General features: G+C 39.2%; 1 protein-coding gene across 3 annotated transcripts in view; it reads left to right on the top strand.

The window, feature by feature from the left end:
- Positions 1-13,579: 13,579 nt before the first annotated feature.
- The window catches only part of SMURF1 (SMAD specific E3 ubiquitin protein ligase 1), a 111,572-nt gene continuing 105,196 nt past the window's right edge, over positions 13,580-19,955 (top strand). For 2 of the 3 annotated variants that reach the window (XM_074202369.1, XM_074202368.1), the window contains exon 1: positions 13,580-13,837. In XM_074202369.1, coding sequence (XP_074058470.1) covers positions 13,783-13,837 — 55 coding nt within the window. In that variant the 5' untranslated portion in view covers positions 13,580-13,782. The remainder of the gene's footprint in view (positions 13,838-19,955) is intronic. The other variant, XM_074202370.1, reaches the window with a different exon arrangement.

Below are 19,955 nucleotides of genomic sequence, written 5' to 3'. Positions count from 1 at the left end.
AAAAATTTTTTTCAAACTCTTTGCCTATTGTCTTGCTCTGTGTATAAGGAGATGTGTTGGTCATTTTTCTGCAGTCCAGGTATCTATGAGGCTAAAATCAACATTAGGACTACACTAGAGAATACTGTCCTACAATCTCCTTTTGTGTCTGGAGTATGGGTCTACCAGGGGAAAACTTGCACAATTCAGACTTGTAACTTCATTCTAGAATTGCCAACAGTGACTTTTTTTGGTCCTTCATAGTGTGGTCCTATTATTATTCCTCAATGGGATGTGGAAATGACCAATATGAAGCAAATGGAGTACAAGCTAAAAAAGACATCTTTAAAAACAATATTGATTTGATGTTTTGACTTTTTCTACCCAAAGGAAGAATTTTAAATTGATTAGAGCTGCCTAAAAAGATATTTAACACATTTATCTCTAAAGAGGTCAAAGGAAAAAAAGTTAAATATAATACATAATATATATATATATATATACACATATACACACATATCAAAAGAATCATACCAGCACTCTTTGAGGTAGTAGAGAATTCCTTCTGTGCCTCTCCTCCTGGAGAGCCATCCCATAAAACAAAAGACATTTTGAATTCTCTTTATTAGAGGAAAATGAGAATTACAATCAGCAAAACCAATCAATACATCAAAAAAAACTAGAAATATAATGTTCCACAACTATTACCTTGTATGTCTGCAAAGAAGTAAGGGGAAATGTATTCTTATATCTTACCTTTGGAGACATGCTTATTTAATTTTGTAATATTCATGGTGGTTAATTCCATTTGCTTTGCTGTAGCGATTCTGTTGTTTTCTTGGCCTTCCTTATTTCATGTTGCCTCAGTTCATCTAAGTCTGTGCTTCTCTGTATTTTATCATATTTGTTATTTCTTTGCACAATAATGTTCCAAAGTATGTACCATACTTTTTAGCTTTAGCCCAGTTGCAAAAGCTTCTAGTATGGGCACAGTGATTAGAATATGTCTGTTGTTTGAGAAGTATTCTAAATAAGTTTGAAGAGATTTTTTTTCAGGCAAACAACTGTTGAAGATAATACAAAGATATTAGAAGGTAACAATATATATTGGTAGAGGGAAGCATCACACCATGAAGTCATAACATTTAAAAATTATGGAAAATGTATAATTTATAGAATCCTTTGATTTTGAATGTAGGTAAGAATTATGAAGTTATAGTCCATCCTTACATTTATAGTCTGAAATTAACAGACCAAAAGGATCTGCTGATAAAAATGGCTGGACCTTATAAATTCAAATGATAAGGAATTACTGCATTGAGCTTTCTCTTTTCTCTTTCTATGTCTCAGATTTTTAAATCTCTATCCATTTTCAGGAAAGAAAGTCTTGTCATGTTTACTTTGGTGAATAGTCCCTGGCATGGTGCTAATTTTAAGAAAAAGAGAAAGTAAATCCTATTTGTGTGAACAAAAAAAAACAGTATATATATATAATATATGTATATTATATATATATATATATATATTATTCATGGACAAATTTTATGGGAATTCTTCCACAGAGTTAAATAAGAAGCAAGTCTGACCCAGTAATTTCAACCTGCTGTCCTTAAATAAGAGCATTCCTCTTCACTTTCCCTATGGCGTGACTGTAGGCAGCAGGCCACCTACAGGCATAAATCTGCTAGCTTAATTAGTGTTACAGTGATGGTCTTTATCAACAGCCTTAGATTCCTCCAACCTGAGGCACCTGTCAAGTGGCAACTTTTTTCTTTCTTCCACTAAACCAATTTTTCCCTATTAAAATAGCACTTTTCCCAAACACATCTGAGTTCCTTCCTCCAAATGTACTAAGAAGGAGCTTCATCAGATCTTCAGGCCCCTTCTTCTCTTCAAAACCTCTTCTGACATTTCAACATGACAGTACTACAAAGATACCATAGAACTTGGTTAATACATGCTGAGAAAGCCCCTCTCCACAATGTAAACATTTTCCTTTGACCAGCTCACTATGATTAAAATATTCAATAGTTTGGATTATTTAGAGTACAAGGCCCTTCAAATCTTTAATAACATGTTCAATTTGGAATGTAGAATTTGTTTCTTGATTGTCTTTTCTCAACTTCAGTCAAAGAGTAGAGAATCTAATTCCTAAATGTAAAAGGTAATTTTTTTAAAATGTCTTTCCTTGGTGACAATAAAACTGTTTTTCCCGTTTAGTCCAATAGAATCCCATATACCCTAGAGAGCCGCTGAAGTGTTGGCACCATGCTTCGTTAAGACATCATAGACCTTTCTCTGTGAACAGATTGTAATGTCTAGAATGATTATACCTCTAAGTGACAACCTGGAGACAGAAATGAACAGTAGAAAAATATGCAGTCTGTGGAGAAAGGAGAATGGTACTTTTGAAAATCAAAGGTGGGTAAACCTTTACTAAAAATAAATGCTTCTATCCAAAACTTAATCTCAAGTTCATTTAAATTGCTGTATTATTATTTATCAATAATTTCTTTAGCTATTTGCTTCCCAAAAACTCTAAATACTGTGTAAAGCTTTGGAACAGAATACAAGTGAAGTGGGCAATATTCTTAGGATAACAATATAGCACAAGAAAGAGCATCAATTGGTATTATAAATATCAATTAGGCAATAAAAATTAAGCACCTACTATACGATAGGCATTATATTAAATATTAGAAATAAAAAACAGAAAGGAAAAATCTAGACAAAACAGGTTCTAAATGATTTGGGTAGGAAGGGCATTGGCAGGTAGGACAACAGGAAAGATTCTGTGGAGAAGGTGGTACCGAAGTCAAGTTCTCAAGGAGAATTGGGAAAGTTACATTTTTCACTTAAATATATATATATATATAATAGTAATGAATATCACAATATTTAAAAAAATATATATTTCCTGGGAGGAATATGAATAAGAATGTGTGACCATTTCTCTAAACTGGAGTGACTGAACCAGTGTACAAATAACTATATATTGTGAATGTGGTGAATCAAATAGGTGAATCCACTTGTGCTGGAAGATGCATCTAATAAAATCAAGTGCATGAATTAGAAATACCAGATCTTATAAATACTTCTTCAAGAAAGCTGATGATAAGGAACACAGAAGTAACTATTAATTATATATCATCTTCACTCCACACAAACCAGCTGCTATTAGACTGTGAATTATCTTAATTTGTTTACATTAGTGATTTTAAATAATGAGATTAAGCTACTATCCTTTTCTTTGTATTTAGGAACTCTTTGGCACATTTATCTGCCCTTGTTTCTATTTCTGTATAACCAGGGCAAGATTAAAAAATGTGCATATAAGACAGCCATGCTGGTTCTCATCAGAAAAGAGCAGATGATTTCAATTTAAATACAGCGTGCATAAAGCAGTGTTTCCAGTTCAATACAACAGCCTGGCTAGGGAATTAGGTCACCTCCTTGCTTGCAGAAAATGTATTCTACATGTATTTTCTCTAGTCCGTTTTTGATTATCTGTGCATAGATTACCTGCTTTGTAAATTAATGGTCTAGTTTATTCTTAATTATCAACTAGCTTCTTCTATTGTTTTACTGGGTTGTCTGCTCTGGCAGAGGATGTGGACAAACCCAATTAATTGAACAAATATACATTTAGCACCTATTCTGGATAACATAATAGGAACAAAAATTAATTTAAATGTTGATCTAAGCAAAGTAACAGAAATTCTAAATTTGCCATAAAAACAGTAACAAATAATCTTTTCCTCAGATTCCATCTTGACCATAAGACCTAAGATACAGTTTGGGAGCCTCTCAGTTTCACTAACTGGAGCTGCTAACTCCCCTTATGATCCAGTAAAGGGCACATAAAGACTCACTTCCAAACCCATAAAATTTCAAGATACTTTCTTCCTTTCTAGGGAACCAGTAACATAAAGTACAACCCTGAAAATGTTCTACTGCTCTGTGCCTCTGTCCTCTACTCCAAGTAGGCTTCATGGGTCCTCCTCTTTCCCATTTGGTGTGGTTTTCAATTACAATAGATAGACCTTGTCCATTCCTCAGCTAATGGTGCCACAGCTGTTTGTTGACTAATAGTAGCATGGGGATCTCATACTGATAATAGTATTTGAGTAGAATTATAGATGGTAGAGGGGCAGGCAACAGTAAAGATATCATTGGGTCTATTGTCTATTTCCCTATCTTTGGACAGATAAGAGATTTCCATTTTTTGCTGTTTTTCATTTCAAAGAGGTCCATAACATCAGGAGGTGATGTCATGACATGCAAATGAATTGAATTTAAGTGAGGAAGGTCTGTGCAACATCATTAGCTTTATTTTCTCCTCTGGATCCAGTGAAAGGATATGGTTCAGGTTGACTGGAGATGGCCATGGATAGAACGGAACCTCTTTAAGCTAAGGTCTTTCCTAGGCCTCCATTTGACTGAGGCAATTCCATTCAGAGATTAAGGTTAGGTAAGAAATGAGGCAAAGAATGGACTCTTTTACTAAATCAAAAAAAAAAAAGTCAATTAAGAGAAGACCTTCAGAGATTCTGGTCAACACATTAACAATTGTTATTTACACTGATTGAGCCAATCAGGGCCCAAGTAATGACCCCATGGGCTTAGATTGGGACCTATTGTAGACCAATCAATAAGAACCAGAATGATTTGGGTTCTATTTTATTTATCTGGCAGTTGAGGCCCAGAGGGGTTGTGACTCATCCTAAAGTGACACAGATTAGGAGTAAATAGAGTTCAGGAGTGCTACTTACTACCTGTGAGACCTTACACAAGTCACTCAAACTTCTTTGGTGCTCTGTTTCTTTAGTCATAAAATGACAGCTGGCTACTTTAAGGACTCTGTATTCTAGCTCAGATTATATAAAAATAAATTCTGATCTTCTACATATATGAACTGATATAGTGAAATGAGTAGAGCCAGAACAATTTATAAACAACATTATGAAAAATGAACAACTTTGAAAGACATACAACTCAGTGCAATGATTCTAGAGGACCAATAATGAAGCATATGGACAATGGATTCAATATACAGGACTCTATATACAAAATTTCAAAAATCTTAGTGCAGTTAAAACTGCATAAAAACATTAATGGTTTAATATTTTATTTTATTTTGTATTTAATAATTTAATTTTGGCTTGCAGAGCTATTTGCATGAGAGTATCCTCTTTGTTGGAGATTGATTTCTTAGTGTTCAGTCCTACTCAAGAGTTGAAGTTGGTGAGAACTTGAGAGAGATCCTGGACTTCTGGCTTCTAGCTTCAAGTGAGAAGATACATATGTCTTTTTTTTTAATTTAATTTTTACCCTGCTACATGCAAAAAGAAGTTTCAACATTACTTCCAAAACCTTGACTTCCAAATTCTCTCCCTTTCTCTCACCCACTACCCCATATTGAGAAAGTTATTTGATATAGATCAAAAATGTTTAGTCCTGAAAAACATTACCACAACAGTAATGTTATAAAAGTAAACATAATTCCCCCTCCCTCCCAAAAAGAGAAACTTCAATACAAAGTGGGGAAAAAAGTATGCTTCAATCTTTAATCAGACACCATCAGCTCTGTCTTTGGGATGGACAGTAGTCTTTATAAGTCCTTCAGAGTTCTCTTGGAACACAATATTGCTGAGAAAAGATATGTCATTCACAGCTGATCATCCTGTAGTATTGCTGTTAACTTCGTATAGAATACATTTCCCTTTGCATCTGCTCATGTTTTTTACTGAGAGCATCCTGTTCATCATTTCCCATAAAAGAATAGTATTTCCTCTCAATCACATGCCACAGTTTGTTCAACCATTCCCCAATCTATGGGCAATCCCTCAATCTCTAGCTCTCCTCCATCAGAAAAAAGAGTGCTATAAGTATCCCTATACATATAGGTTCTTGAGAAAATACATATTTTTAGGCTCTCTTCTGGTTCCTGAAAGGAGAAAAAAATTCTGGGAAGAAGTCAACATGTTGAGAAACCAGGACTTCAATCATGTTGGTTTCTTCCCTCAATCTTTTTTTCTTCAGGGACCTGATGAAGAAATTCTCTTTGAAGTGATAAAGTTGGAGGAATAAAATCAGTAGCTTGCTCTTCTATATAGAGCCGTGATGTTCACTTTGAAGTCTTAATTTGATCAAAAGGAAAGCGGCTTCTCTTTCAACAGAATCATTCATTTTTGTTTTTTTTCCCAATAATTTTGCAAGCATATTCCTGATTTTGATTAAATTTGGCATTAGAGTGTAAACTTGAACATATAGCTATGTATCAACATAGCTATGAAATTCTACATGCATATATTAAATCTTTTCCATCTCAGACACTTAATTAGCTGGAAACACTGTTAAACTTCTTTGGACTTCATGGTTCTTATATATAAATGATGACACTGGGCTCAATGACCATACACATTCCTTCCAGTTTATTACATATTAACCTCTATTTATGTATTAATAAGTAAAAGTAGTGGTATAGCTCTGTCTCCACAGGAGAGTTGTTCTTGGGTTTGAGAGAATAATAGAGCCAAGTATTCATGTAGGTAAGAGAATATTGGAAGAAAAATACTAGAAACCAAGAAAAATGCTAGTCATACCAGAAGAGGAGTTTAGTTTACATTGCAAGTAGCAGCTGACTGAAATTCAAAAGACAGAGGAGGGTGAAGCCCTATCTTCACCAAAAAATTCTGACTTCTTAAGAATTCAAGCAGTAGAGATTCTAGACTTGGTGTCACTCATTGCTTCAAGCATTCAGACAAAAGATATTCAGTGAAAATTCCAAAGTTCATTCCGGTAGAATGTATTTACTAGAATCACAATTTTTTGAGCTGGAAAGGACTATAGAGACCATATTGTTCAGAGTACAGATGAATCAAATTAAAATGTAATTGTTAAGTATTTAACAAAATAAATAAAAATACAATGAAGCATAGATAATGTTCATCTTTGGTTTTCCTGGTATCCAATTTCCTGGGTCCAGTTTCTAGTTTGATACTATAATAAAGTCCAATTCTCATATTTTATAGATGAGGAAATTGAGATAAAAATTGTTGAAGATAAAGCAGTAAGAGGTAAAAGTATCCTAATCAATGCATCCTAGAGATGAAATAGAAAATGAAATGAAATAAATATATAGTCAAGGTACTTAGTTTAAAATCCCTAGCACTGCCTCTTTCCTGAGTTATCTTGGGCCAATTATTTAAGTCTCTGGGACTATTGCCTCATGTGCCTGAAAGGAAGGGGTTAAGTCAGATGATCTCAAGATCTATTATCTACCAGTCAATCATCACAAGCATTTATTAGCACCTACTTAGTCTATAACAAAACTGAAACAATCTCTACTCTTAATGAATTTACATTCCATAGGGGAAGAAACAACAAACACAAAGGAATTTGGGGTAGGATTAGGAAAGGTGGATATGGAAGGATAAAGTATATGAAAGAGAGCACCTGAACCAAGTTTTTAATGTTTTTATTAAAGATATTATTTGAGTTTTACAATTTTCTCCCCAATCTTACTTCCCTCCCCCCCCACCCCCCCCCCACCCCCCCCACCCCCGAAAGCAATCTGTCAGTCTTTACTTTGTTTCCATGTTGTACCTTGATCCAAATTGGGTGTGATGAGAGAGAAGTCATATCCTTAGAGAAGAGACAAGAAGTCTAAGAGGTAATAAGATCAGACAATAAGATATGTTTTTTTTTTCTAAAGTAAAGGGAATAGTCCTTGAACTCTGTTCAAACTCCACATCTCCTTATCTGGATACAGATGGCACTCTGCTTTGCAGACAGCCCAAAATTGCTCCCGATTGTCCCACTGATGGAATGAGCAAGTCCTTCAAGGTTGATCATCACTCCCATGTTGCTGTGAGGGTGTACAGTGTTTTTCTGGTTCTGCTCATCTCACTCAGCATCAGTTCATGCAAATCCCTCCAGGCTTCCCTGAATTCCCATCCCTCCTGGCTTCTAATAGAACAATAGTGTTCCATGACATACATATACCACAGTTTGCCAAGCCATTCCCCAATTGAAGGACATTTACTTTATTTCCAATTCTTTGTCACCACAAACAGGGCTGCTATAAATATTTTTGTACAAGTAATGTTTTTACACTTTTTCATCATCTCTTCAGGATATAGATCTAGTAGTAGTATTGGTGGGTCAAAGGTTATATACATTTTTGTTGCACTTTGGGCATAGTTGAACCAAGTTTTAAAGAAAACAGGATTTTAAGAGGTGAAAACAAAGGGCATGAGGAAAAGTACATTCAGGCTATCAAAAAGACAATTGTTCCTATAATAGGAACAATAAAAACATTAGTTTGCCCGACTCAACAAGTTTGTGAAGGACAATGTTTATTAAGATTGGACAGTTAAAATGGTATCAGATTTTGAAGAGCTTTAAAAGCTTGCCTTGTTATATTTTGTTCTGGAGGCAATGGGCTGCCACTGGAGTTGAGTAGGGAGTCACATGGTTAGATCTATATTTAAGGAAAATTACCTGGGCAGCAAAGTGTAGGACATACTAGAATGGGGAGACACTTGAGGTAGGGAAAATAATTTGGAGGTTTTTGTAACAATCCAAACTAAGTTGGTAAATTTGTGAATAAAGGGGTAAAAAATGTGAATGATTTAGATATGTATAGTTTGAAATGTTTCTGCATCTTATGGTTTGAAATATCCAAAAGTCAATTGGTGATGCAGGATTGAAACTCTGGGAAGAGCCTGGGGCTGGGTATATAAATCTGTGAGTCATCAGCATAGTGTCTGTTTAGACACTGCCAGACCAAGACCAACTGCCAACCAACTGCCATCATAAGGCATAAACCCTGGGTGTGACACCTTCTCCTCTCCCCTATCAGTGCTGTTTCCAGCCCGGGTCCCAGATGACATTATCCCAATAAATCATCCTTGTGGAGATGTGACCTGGAAATTGTTTCTGAGGGTTCTGGAGTTCCTTCTCTCTTCAGCTTCCAGAACTACTGAAAACCCACGAAATGAACTTTTTTTTTAACCACCAAAGTCCTTGGCATTATCAAATGATTCAAGATCAGAAATCAATGTTTTTCAGTAGAATTGACATGAAAGAATGTATATTGCCATTTGCTTCACCACTGCATCCTAAGCATCATAGGAGATTAGAATATGAACTCCTTAAGCATAGGTAGGTACTGCCTTACTTTTCTATTCAAATCAACAGCCCTTACTGCACTGTTTTGCACGTAGTTAGTGCTTAATCAATTCATCTTCACTTTTATTTATTCATATAATTTATAATTAAAGCCACAGGGAATGACAAGTTCATCAAGGGAGAGAAAAGAGAGCCTAGGACAGAGTCTTGGGGAACAACCAGTCATGGGGTATGAAATGGATTATGGATGAGGGAGACAGAGTAGTGGTTAATTAGGAGAATAACAAGGGCAGTGTTAGAAAAACCTTGAGAAATAAAATATGCAAGAAGAGAAACTAAGTCCATGTTAAATATTACTTTTTAGGAGTGATTGTTACATCACTCAAAACAGGAAAACAAGGGGGAAAGCTTTCATCCCAAGTTTTTGGTTACAAGGACAGTATTCCATTAGAGCTCTTAGAAGTCCTTACGATGATATGGAGGATGCTGTGCTGCCCCTGTACATTCAGTTTTTCCGATTACTATTTTTACATTTTCATGGTAATTTGTCTTTGTATGAGAACTTGATGTGGTAAGTAGAATTTTAGAAATGGGAAACAATGGATAGGAGGGATACAACTATTTCTTTTTGGTGAACATTTTTCTAGGTCAGAAGATATATTTTAACCTATCAATACACTTTATTTACCCTTTCCAGAATTTGACCTCTTCCATGACATTTCCTGAGATTTCAAGATGAAATTCAAAATATTCAATTTCTTTATGGTTCAACAGGTAGTTAAGCATAATCTGTGAGACTGACATTTGGATTCAAATTTGGTTCCACTACTTATTAACTATGTAATGATAAGTAAGGATTCTTATCTCTAATGGTACCACTATCCTTACTTTAAAATGAGGAGGGAAGTTTGATTGATGTTTTAGTTCCATCTAGATCCTATAAGTCTGAGTGGCATTTGTGATTTAATGGATAGTACACTTATATGCAAGATTTGGGGATAGTGTTAGACTTATATGCAAGACTTGGGCTTAACTCCCATTTCTGTTACTCAGCTTTAAGAATATGACTAAGATATTTAACGAGTCTGTTTCCTCACTTGTTAAGTGTAAATAATACCTGAAGTACTTATCTTACAGGATTGCTGTGAGGCTCAAATAAGATAATATATTTAATATACTTTGCAAAACTTACAGTACTATAAAACTGTCAAGTTTTTTTTTAATGTCAATTACTATGAACTTCAGCATATCTGGAATAAGTCAAGAACCTTTAAGAAGTCCCTTTCACAAATAGCTGGAATGATTTCATCAAGAACAGGTCATGCCAGAATAACCTCATTTCCCTTTTTGATAGGGTTGCTAGACTGGTAGATCAGGGGAATGCTGTAGATACAGCATTCCTAGATATTAGCCTCACTTTTTGTAGTAGCAAAGAAATGAAAACAAAGTAGATGTTCATGAACTGAGGAAAAGCTAATCAGACTGTGGTACAAGAATGTAATGTTTGTCCTTCATTTCCAAATATCATAACATCAGTGAAGTGATGCCATGACAAGCAGCTGAATTGGATCTGAGTGAGGGGAAACCAGTCTCACTTTCTCCTTCAGAGCCATCTGGGTCCAATGGCCAGATATGTATGAGGATGACTGGAGATGGCCCTGGATGCAAGGTAATCAGGGTTAAGTGTCTTGACCAAGGTCACCCAGCTAGTATTATATGTCTGAGGCTGAATTTGAACTCCTATCCTCTTGACTCCAAGGCCAGAGCTCTATCCACTGCACCACCTAGCTGCCCATAAGAAGGTAAAATTACTTTGCTCTAAGAAGCAATAAACGTGAGAGAAGCATGGGAAATATGAATGAACTAATAAACCTGAAGTAAGCAAAACTAGGAAACAACATATGACTACGGCTCATAAATGGAGAAAACAAAATGTAATAAGGTTTGTCTTTCATTCTCAAAGAAAACATTGGCCCCGTGGATAGAGCACTGGCCTTGGATTTTGGAGGAGTTTGAATTGACCTCAGACACTTGACTCTTACTAGCTGTGTGACCTTGGGCAAGTCACTTAACCCTGACTGCCTCCCATCTAGGGCTATCTCCAGCCATCCTCATACATAGCTGGACTCATTTTCAAGGAGAAAGTGAGGCTGGTGACTTAGCACAGCACCCTCTCACTCAAATCCAATTCCCATGCTTTGAGAGAACTAAAGCAGCAGAATTGAATGTTGTGAAATAGCAATGAACATGCTTGTACCCAGAGACATAAGAATATACCTCATCTGTTTTTTTGCATGGGGGGGGGAGTGTGGAACATATATAGAGTGTAGGGTTTTTCTTCAATATATCAGTATTGTTGAATTTGCTGCCCTCCTTACCATATTGCTTATAAGGGATGACATTCTGGGAAGAGGAGAGGGGAGCTATATATTGGGAAACGTAGATGATAGTAATTAATTAAAATTTATTTGGAAACTTGAAAAAAAAGAATGTATATGAGGACTGCATGGAAAAGACAAAATGATGAAGAGTAAAGGAAACGGGCAATAAATGATTACAATTTAAAGGGAAAGAACAAAAACAAAACAATTCAAATAAAATGCTGTGAAATAACAATGCTGGAGTTTGACCCCAGTAAATGAATGAAAAGGCATTTATTTATTACTTGCTGTACACAAAGAGAAAAATTAACAGTCTCTCTCCCTTGGGGGATATAACACATAAAAGAAAGTTCAGTACTAAAGATAAAAAAGGTAGTGGAGTGGCACAGTTCAGAGGTTCTTAGGTTACATCTATCTGTAGGTCAGATGACAGTACTAAAGGTCTGAAGTGTAAAACCCAGTGATCTTTCCTCTCACCAAAAGAAACAGGGTTGGTGACCTTTACTGAAGTTGTGTGAGTAGTCAAATGGCTGGTATGGGATCTGGATGGTCTGGGTTAGAGTATGGAGACAAAAGTAAAGTGGGGAAGGCACTAGCTTTCCCTTTTTTGTAACTGGAAGTGGAAAACGGTACCCCTTGAACCTGGTGTGTTGGTCATTTTTGCTGAAATGTGTTTTTCCTTTAAAAAATTATTTGTTATAAAGGATAACTCTCCAGGAGGAGGGCAGAGGGCTAATGAAGGAATGAAGATATGCAAAAAAATATACAAAATTAAAATGTACAAACAATTTTGAAGTGTATGGTCATTCAACAGATAAGATTCTATTAAGAATTTTACCATTGACAGAAGTGATTGACTTTGTTCTCTCCCAAGTTTTATCTATCTGGCTATGTCTATTATTCAACATTAAAACATTCACTATTCTAATGAGTATTTCATTGAATGCACGATTCTGAATCATCTTCTGAATCACAGCCCCGGACACAAAGGTTCACAACAGTGACTTATTTATCCGCAGTATGGCTAGTTTCGCCTAGGTACGGCCCCTCTCCCGTCTGAGGTTCGGGCGGAAAATCCCCCTCCTTGTCCCGGGACAAGCCGATGGGAGAGGAAAGGGGGAGCTTGTACAATCCTGCCCTCGGCCAGAGTGCAATCGGGGGGTGCGAGACTCCCCTAAGCCTAACAGCCGAGAAGGCGGAGGACCGGGAGCCAAGGGAGCTGGCATGGCTTCTGGAGGCTAAGGGAGAGGGGAAAGGCAGCCCCAAAAGAGTGGGCTTGTGGGCACCGCGTGGGCGCGCCCGGGGGCCAGCGCCTTCAGGTGATTTGCACGGATGTGGAGCGTCGGGGCGTGCGAGGGGTTGGCAGGGTCTTGTCCCCTGCAGCTCGGAGCTCGGCGAGGCGGGTTCGTGGGTTGGGGGGGGGCTGGCAATGAATTCGAGCGCCACTAGCCGGGCTACACGGTCTAGGAGGTGCTGGGGCCGAACTTGAACTCGGCCCCGCGGGCTCCCGCCGGCCCTAGAGAGCTCTAGAGGCCCGCGCTATTGTTCTCGCCCCGCCGGCCGGCCCCGACCCGCTCCAAGGCCCAGGAGGTTCAACACGTGCGACCGGCAAAATGGAAGAGAGCCCGCTTCCCCCGGCCCCGCTACGGGCGACACGCAACATGGCGCCGAGCGAGGCCCGCCCCGCCTCCACCTCGGGAGCGACGTCGGCGACGCCCCTTGGCCTCCGCCTCACGTCGGGGGCACGCACGCTAGCACGCACGGGCCGGGCGGGGGGGACCGGAACGGCCGCGGGAGCGCGCCGCGGGGGAGGGCGAGGAAGGCGGCCGCCGGGGGCGCGCGCGTCGCGGGGAGGCCGGACAGGAGGCGCGGCGCGGCGCGGCGGGAGCGGGGGGCGCGCGCGGCTCCGGGAGGCGGCGGCGGCGGCGGCGGCGGCGAGGGCGGCGCTCGCTCGCTCGCTCGCTGGGCGGCTGGACTCGGGCTCCGAGGAGGCGGAGGCGGAGGCGGAGGCGGTGGCTCTGGACCGGGGGTTGGTCGGGAGGGCGGGTGGGGGGGTGGTGGGAAATTTGCTCGTGTCCGGGCGCGATCGCGGGGCCCGCCCCCTTCCCCCCCCACCCTGCCCCGGCGTTTGGAGTGAGTGGCCCGGAGGCTCGGACCCGGAGACCCGCCGCCAGCCCTTCACCTGGAGGCGGAGGAGGAGGCGGCCGCGGGCCGGGGCCGGGGCCGGGGCGGGGGGCGCACCCGGACGCGCTGTGGCGGATCCTTCCCCCCCGCTGGCTGGCAGGAGATGTCGAACCCCGGGACTCGCAGGAACGGCTCCAGCATCAAGATCCGGCTGACAGGTACGGGGCGCGGGGGGCGCCGCTCGCCGGGCCCCCGCGGGGCGCGCGCCTCCCCCGCCCCTGCTCCCCTCCCCCAGCCCCGGCCGCTCCACGCACTCGCGTTTCCTCAATGAAATTTCCCTGTTTCCCCAGTCGGCTCCGTAGTGATCCCCTTCGGGGTGAATGGGGAAGCCCGGGGGCGCGCATGCGCCGCCGCGGGCGGGGGGCGGGGGCGGGGTGTGGCGCGGCCGGCGGCTCCCCGGCGGGCTCCAGACATCCTGTGTCCGGCGGCCGCCCGCGTCCTCCCCCCGCCGCCGGCCCGCGTGCCCCCCCCCCGCCGCCCCGGCCTTTCCCCGCTCCCCTCCCCCGCGCGCAGTTGCAGGCCGCGGGATTTGCGTGCCGAGAGCCGCGCCGAGCGCGGCAGCCTCGCTCTGCCCTGGAGCTCTGCCGGGGGACTTCCCAGGCTTCGACGTTTCCACACAAAACTTCTCTCCGATCCCGCTCAGGACTTTCCCCTCCTGATGTTTCTTCTCTGTGGCTCACATAAGAAAAGCCCTCCAATGTGTGTTTGTCCAATTCCCGTCAAAGGAGTTTTATTTTTAAAAAAAAAAGGGGGGGAAAGAAAAGGTCGAGCCCTAAGGACAAGCACATATCACGACTGGGGCATTTAAAAGTATTTGTACAAACATCTGTAGGTAATTTTTTTTTAAATGTGTTCTCTTTGAAAACCCACCGTTGCCTCCTGTAGGATCTGTTTCCTGTTGAAATAAAAGGAGTTGTGAGTTCTGTTTACAAAGCTGACAGAATAATGAATTATTAATGATTCAGGCCCAGACTGGGGTTTTGTAAGGCAACAGGTGTATCCTCCAGGACCTTTGTTCTTAGGGGAGCCATTCTGCAGTACTTAAGCTTGGATGGCGAGCACTTCTCACTATTTTTAAGTTGTTTTTATGGGTGCATAAAATATCATGTTTTGGGCATTATGATACTTGTAAAGTTTAATTACTGGACAACCTTAATTTGCTTCCCAGTTACAATGCAATCTATTATAGACATCAAATCAGTTACTCTTTTAATGTTAACTGCATGTGTGTGTGTCTTTTCTTAGGAATGCAGAGTGGTTAGAATGTTGTTTCTGAAATAAATATTTTACTCATTTTGCATTAGCCGAGTATGTTTTATTGTAGTTGATGATCTTTGACCTGTACTTCTCTTCCTCACCCTCCCAAGTAAAAGAGAGAACAGGGTTGGTCTTTTTTCTTTACCCCCCCCCCCCCCCATACTGGTCTGTTCAGGATTTTAAATGTGATAGCTGCAGAAATACTTTTAAGAGCTTATGGATGGCATTTGATATTAAAGGATTAAATGATCAGTTCCTTCCAAAGTGCTTCCCCCCTCCTCCCTCCCAGACAAAATTGCTGAATACCTAATGGATTTGAGTCAATCTGTGAATGTAATTGTTCTTGAAACAGGAATTGAGAGCTTAGTAATAGTTGTGTAACAGACATGATGGCAGTGGCCTGTTGAACATTAACTCAGTGTGAAAAAGTTGGAACTAAATAGTTTGAAAATAAAATTGGTTTAAAAAGAAGTTGGGAAGTTTGAAGTTCTTTTCACTTACACTTAATCGTGCCTATTAATACATTGAATGTTTTTGATAAAGGTTGCTATTCTGGCAATGACATTTGAAAATAAAGATTTCAGAAAGATTTTTTACTTGATAAATAACATGCAGGGTTGGAAAAGATACTTAGGACTTTTGGCTGCACAATTTTATATTTTAGTGGAAAGTGTTTTGAACCCAAACTGAAGGAGATGATCTGAATACTAGTCCCAGGCCTGCCATTTGACCACCTTTTGGGGCTTTGTTTTCTTCATCCATAATAAAAGGAAATGGGAGAAGACTAGGAGTTCTTAACTTTTTTTTTATCATTGACTTTTTAAAAACAAAATCAAATGCCTGGTATTATAAAGGAAACATTGAAATAATTATCCAAATAAATTTTAAAAATGTTTATGGGCCTCATATTAAGAACCTTTAGGGGCGGCTAGGTGGCATAGTGGATAAAGCACCGGCCCTGGAATCTGCACTATCTGGGTTCAAATCCGGTCTCAGACACTTAATGATTACCTAGCTGTGTGGCCTTGGGCAAGCCACTTAACCCCACTTGCCTTGCAAAAAAAAAACACCTAAAAAAAAGACCCTTTAGATTTAACTAATATTCAAGGTAGTTTGCTGGCCCCAATAATCACAATTGTTACCTATTCCAACAATTGAAAATGTGTTTAGGGTTGTAAATTGTATGCCCTATACGTAAACTTTAAGAATTAAAACTACACTCAGACTTTTGGTTAAAAGTAAGATGTCTTGAATTTGATTTATGATTAACATAATTGGGTCTGGTTACAGTTTGTAATCATTTTTGCTATGGCGATTTTGTGAATTCTTTGTATGTTGAACTTGTCTTTAAGAATAATTTATGGGGTGGCTAGGTGACACAGTGGATAGAGCACTGGCCCTGGAGTCAGGAGGACCTGAGTTCAAATCCATCCCCAGACACTTAGTAATTACCTAGCTGTGTGGCCTTGAGCAAGCCACTTAACCCCATTGCCTTGCAAAAAAAAAACCTAAAAAAAATTTATGAACATATTCTGAATATTAGTGGGCATATTTCGATCCTTTACACTTGAAAATGTGAAATAACTGCTGCTATAATCATATTAGTGTGAAACTGTTTATAGTGGTTCAGTAGTTCATAGAATATGTTTGATGCAAAATAATTGTGTATTTTAAAATTTTTTAGTAAATACTCTTTCCATTGCCAAGTTATGATCTCTTCATGGGCAGGGATTGTTTTGGGATTTTTTTGTATCACACTTTGCAGGGTGTTTAGCATAGAGTAGACACTTAATAAATGCTCACCGAGTTACTTTCCACAAAAAAAACCCAACCCAAATATGTTTTAGAAACAATTTGATTTTAAATTTTTACAGGTTTTGCAAAACCATTGTTCACGTGAAACACATAAATGATTACCAGTAACTTCTTTTATTTTGTGCATTTTAGGTAAGAGTGGAATTTTTGTATACTCTTCAGTGCTGAAAAATCCAGCCCCTTAGGGACAGCTAGGTGGTGTAGTGGATAAAGCATTGGCCTTGGAGTCAGGAGTACCTGGGTTCAAATCCGGTCTCAGACACTTAATAATTACCTAGCTGTGTGGCCTTGGGCAAGCCACTTTTAACCCCATTTGCCTTGCAAAAACCTAAAAAAAAAAATCCAGGCCCTTTCTTGAAAAGGCAGCCTTTTCCTATAGGTTAATAGTCAAAATCCTGAATCTGTAACCTGTAATCAGAACTTTAAAGTTCTAATTTTAAACTTTCTATATTACAGTTATCCAGGATTCTCCGACTATATAAAGTATAGGGAGATAATATTTGAATAAATTTTCTCATACACATTTATAGTGATTTAAGTTAGTTTCCCATTATCGTGGGAATTTAAATTGTAGTATTGACTACTGATAAAGGTTTTTTTTGATCAGTAGCAGGTAACTAAGCTTAGCTTTTTTGTTGTCTGCTCAGAAATGTTTATAACAGCAAAATTCTAGACTACCCTGCCTCTCTTCTGTGGGAAACATATATAGATTTGTTGTTATCATTCTTAATACATTAAATGATAAAGTGTTTTCTCAACCTATTTCATCATAATTTGTCATAACAAAATGTACCATGTTGTTTTTTTCTTGGAAATGCACATATTATGAAATTCAAATTGATCCCCTGAAGTTCATTTTCTACCTAGTTTTCAAATTGACATTTCCTAAAACTCAGATCTGGTCATGTCACTCCCTTTCTTAGAAATCTTTAGTAGTTAAGTCTCTAGGATAAATTAAAATATCAAAGTTCTGCACAGTCTAACTCCCACTGCCTTTGTTCCTTTTATGTATGGACTCTGCTGTAGTAAGACTGGCCTCTCTTTAGTTGTTCCTGATATAAGGCATCCCTGTTCCTTCCCTCTCCTTGGCTGTGTCAGAATCACTCTGTACCATCACCCCCACTCTGCTTCTTGGGGGCCCCAACTTCCTGCAAGGCACATCTCAAGAGCCATCTCTTAGCATAAGCTTTTCTTGGTTGATACCCCACCCCTCTGCCCTCTCCTTGAAAAGATTATATATTTACCTTCTGGGGGAAGTTCATGCTTGATCCCTACCCCCAGGAGAATGAAAGCTCCTTGAGGACAAGGTCTCATGTCTTGTCTTTATATCCATAGTGCCTAGCACACAATGCCTTTTGCTCTTAGTAGCCTTTTTTAATGTTGTTGAATTTAATTGAAACCTCTTAGCCAAATTCCCAGAGGCTGTAGTGTAGAATGATTTTGGGACTCCTATAAAACATTTTATGGGTTCTTGATAGTTCACATTTGGTGACCCCCACATCCCCTCTGTCAAATTTAAATATGGACATTGACCAGAGTTGCACAGAATGGGATTGGTCTAGTATGAAAAGAAGGATCTTACTATTGGTAGCAACATTCCTGTCAGTGAGATCACACACAGCCTTCTAAAAAATTTAGTATCATAAAAGCAATCCTATATCAGTTTTATTGATTTCTGCTTTTTTGTTTTCTTAAAGTGACTAAGCTCTATTTCCCATTGAATCTTCACAGAATGATAATGGGATAATTTTAAAGTGTTTGTACTCCTTGCTGATTTTTTAAAAATCTAAACCCTTGATTTTTTATACTTATAATTTAAGCCTTTTTTTTTTAAGTTTTTGCAAGGCAATAGGGTTAAGTGGCTTGCCCAAGGCCACACAGGTAGGTAATTAATTATTGTCTTTAGACCGAATTTGAACCCAGGTACTCCTGACTCCAAGGCCGGTGCTTTATCCACTACGCCACCTAGCCGCCCGCCATCTTTCTTAATATTAAAATACTTGTTTATGTCCTTAAAATTTTTTATTTGGAAAAATAACATTTTGATCCCTTTGTGATATCATTTTTAATCTATTAAAATTTCTTCATGAGACAAACTTAAAGAATTTCAGGGTTTTCTATTTGGATGCAACATTTTATAATGCTAAAGATTAGTTTGAAAAAAATAATTATTTTAGCATGCACACTGAAGGGTAAATCAATTATCACCAGAGAGTTTAAAAAATTGTTTGCTGTTTTTTAGAGAGTGAATTTTCCCTCCCAAACTCAGTCTCCAATTTAAATCGACTTCCTGGTCTATACAACTCCTGTAGGCAGAAATACTTAAAAGACCGTTCACTTAAGAGTACAGATGTATTTTATATTGGCAGAACAAGATTTTTAAAAAGATGAGTGAAAATGTTCAAACATTCCTGCACAGGCAGGAATTTCTTACTGTGTTTGCACATGCAGTATAATATAATGCTATTGATATGTTTAGACTAATTGGAATGTTGGTTCCATATTTGAAGACAAGACAACCCCTTTTATTGTTTCAGAATAAGACTAAAATAATGTACAACCAATGTGTCTATGTTGATGCACATCACTCCATCAATTCCAGCTGTGTTCACCTCCATCCCAGTCGAAAGGAATTCTAATTGGCTAAGGAATGTCTGTAACATCATGGATCATTGAGCACAAATCTATTATGCTGGATGCTGTGTGCTGCACTTCAGACGTTTTAAGATCATGAGCCTGAACCTTGTAGTTTGCTTTCAAGAGACTTTGGAAATAACATTGTAAAGTAGATGGATGTTCAGAGTGGCAACTGACAGCCTTGTGTTTCAAAAACCTACTGAGTAATCTAAAGGAGATAGTGCTTTTTTGGTGCCTAGAGAACTATACTAGAAATACAGATGTCTGAATTTTATTATTCTACTAGTACTTCACAGAAGGTATTTGAACAAATTGTGATCATTTTTGCCTCTGTTCCCCTTGTTAATGGCAATAATACTTGCTCCTATTCAATCTTGTAATTAATCAAAGGGGAATGATTAGAAACTATTTTATTTGTCTTTATCAGCCAAAATTTACCTTCTGACCTCACTCCCCTTCCCTCAATTGGAAACACAATCTATCAAAATAAATTTCCACAGTGGGAATGTGCAAAATTTTTTTGTCTCATTCTGCATTCTGAGTCTTTCATCTCTCAAGAGGTTGTAT

The sequence above is a fragment of the Macrotis lagotis genome, chromosome X (genome assembly GCF_037893015.1).
Source record: "Macrotis lagotis isolate mMagLag1 chromosome X, bilby.v1.9.chrom.fasta, whole genome shotgun sequence".
Lineage (NCBI taxonomy): Eukaryota > Metazoa > Chordata > Mammalia > Peramelemorphia > Peramelidae > Macrotis > Macrotis lagotis.
The sequence above is the reverse complement of the archived record's forward strand: the minus strand, read 5'-3'. Positions and strand labels throughout refer to the sequence as shown.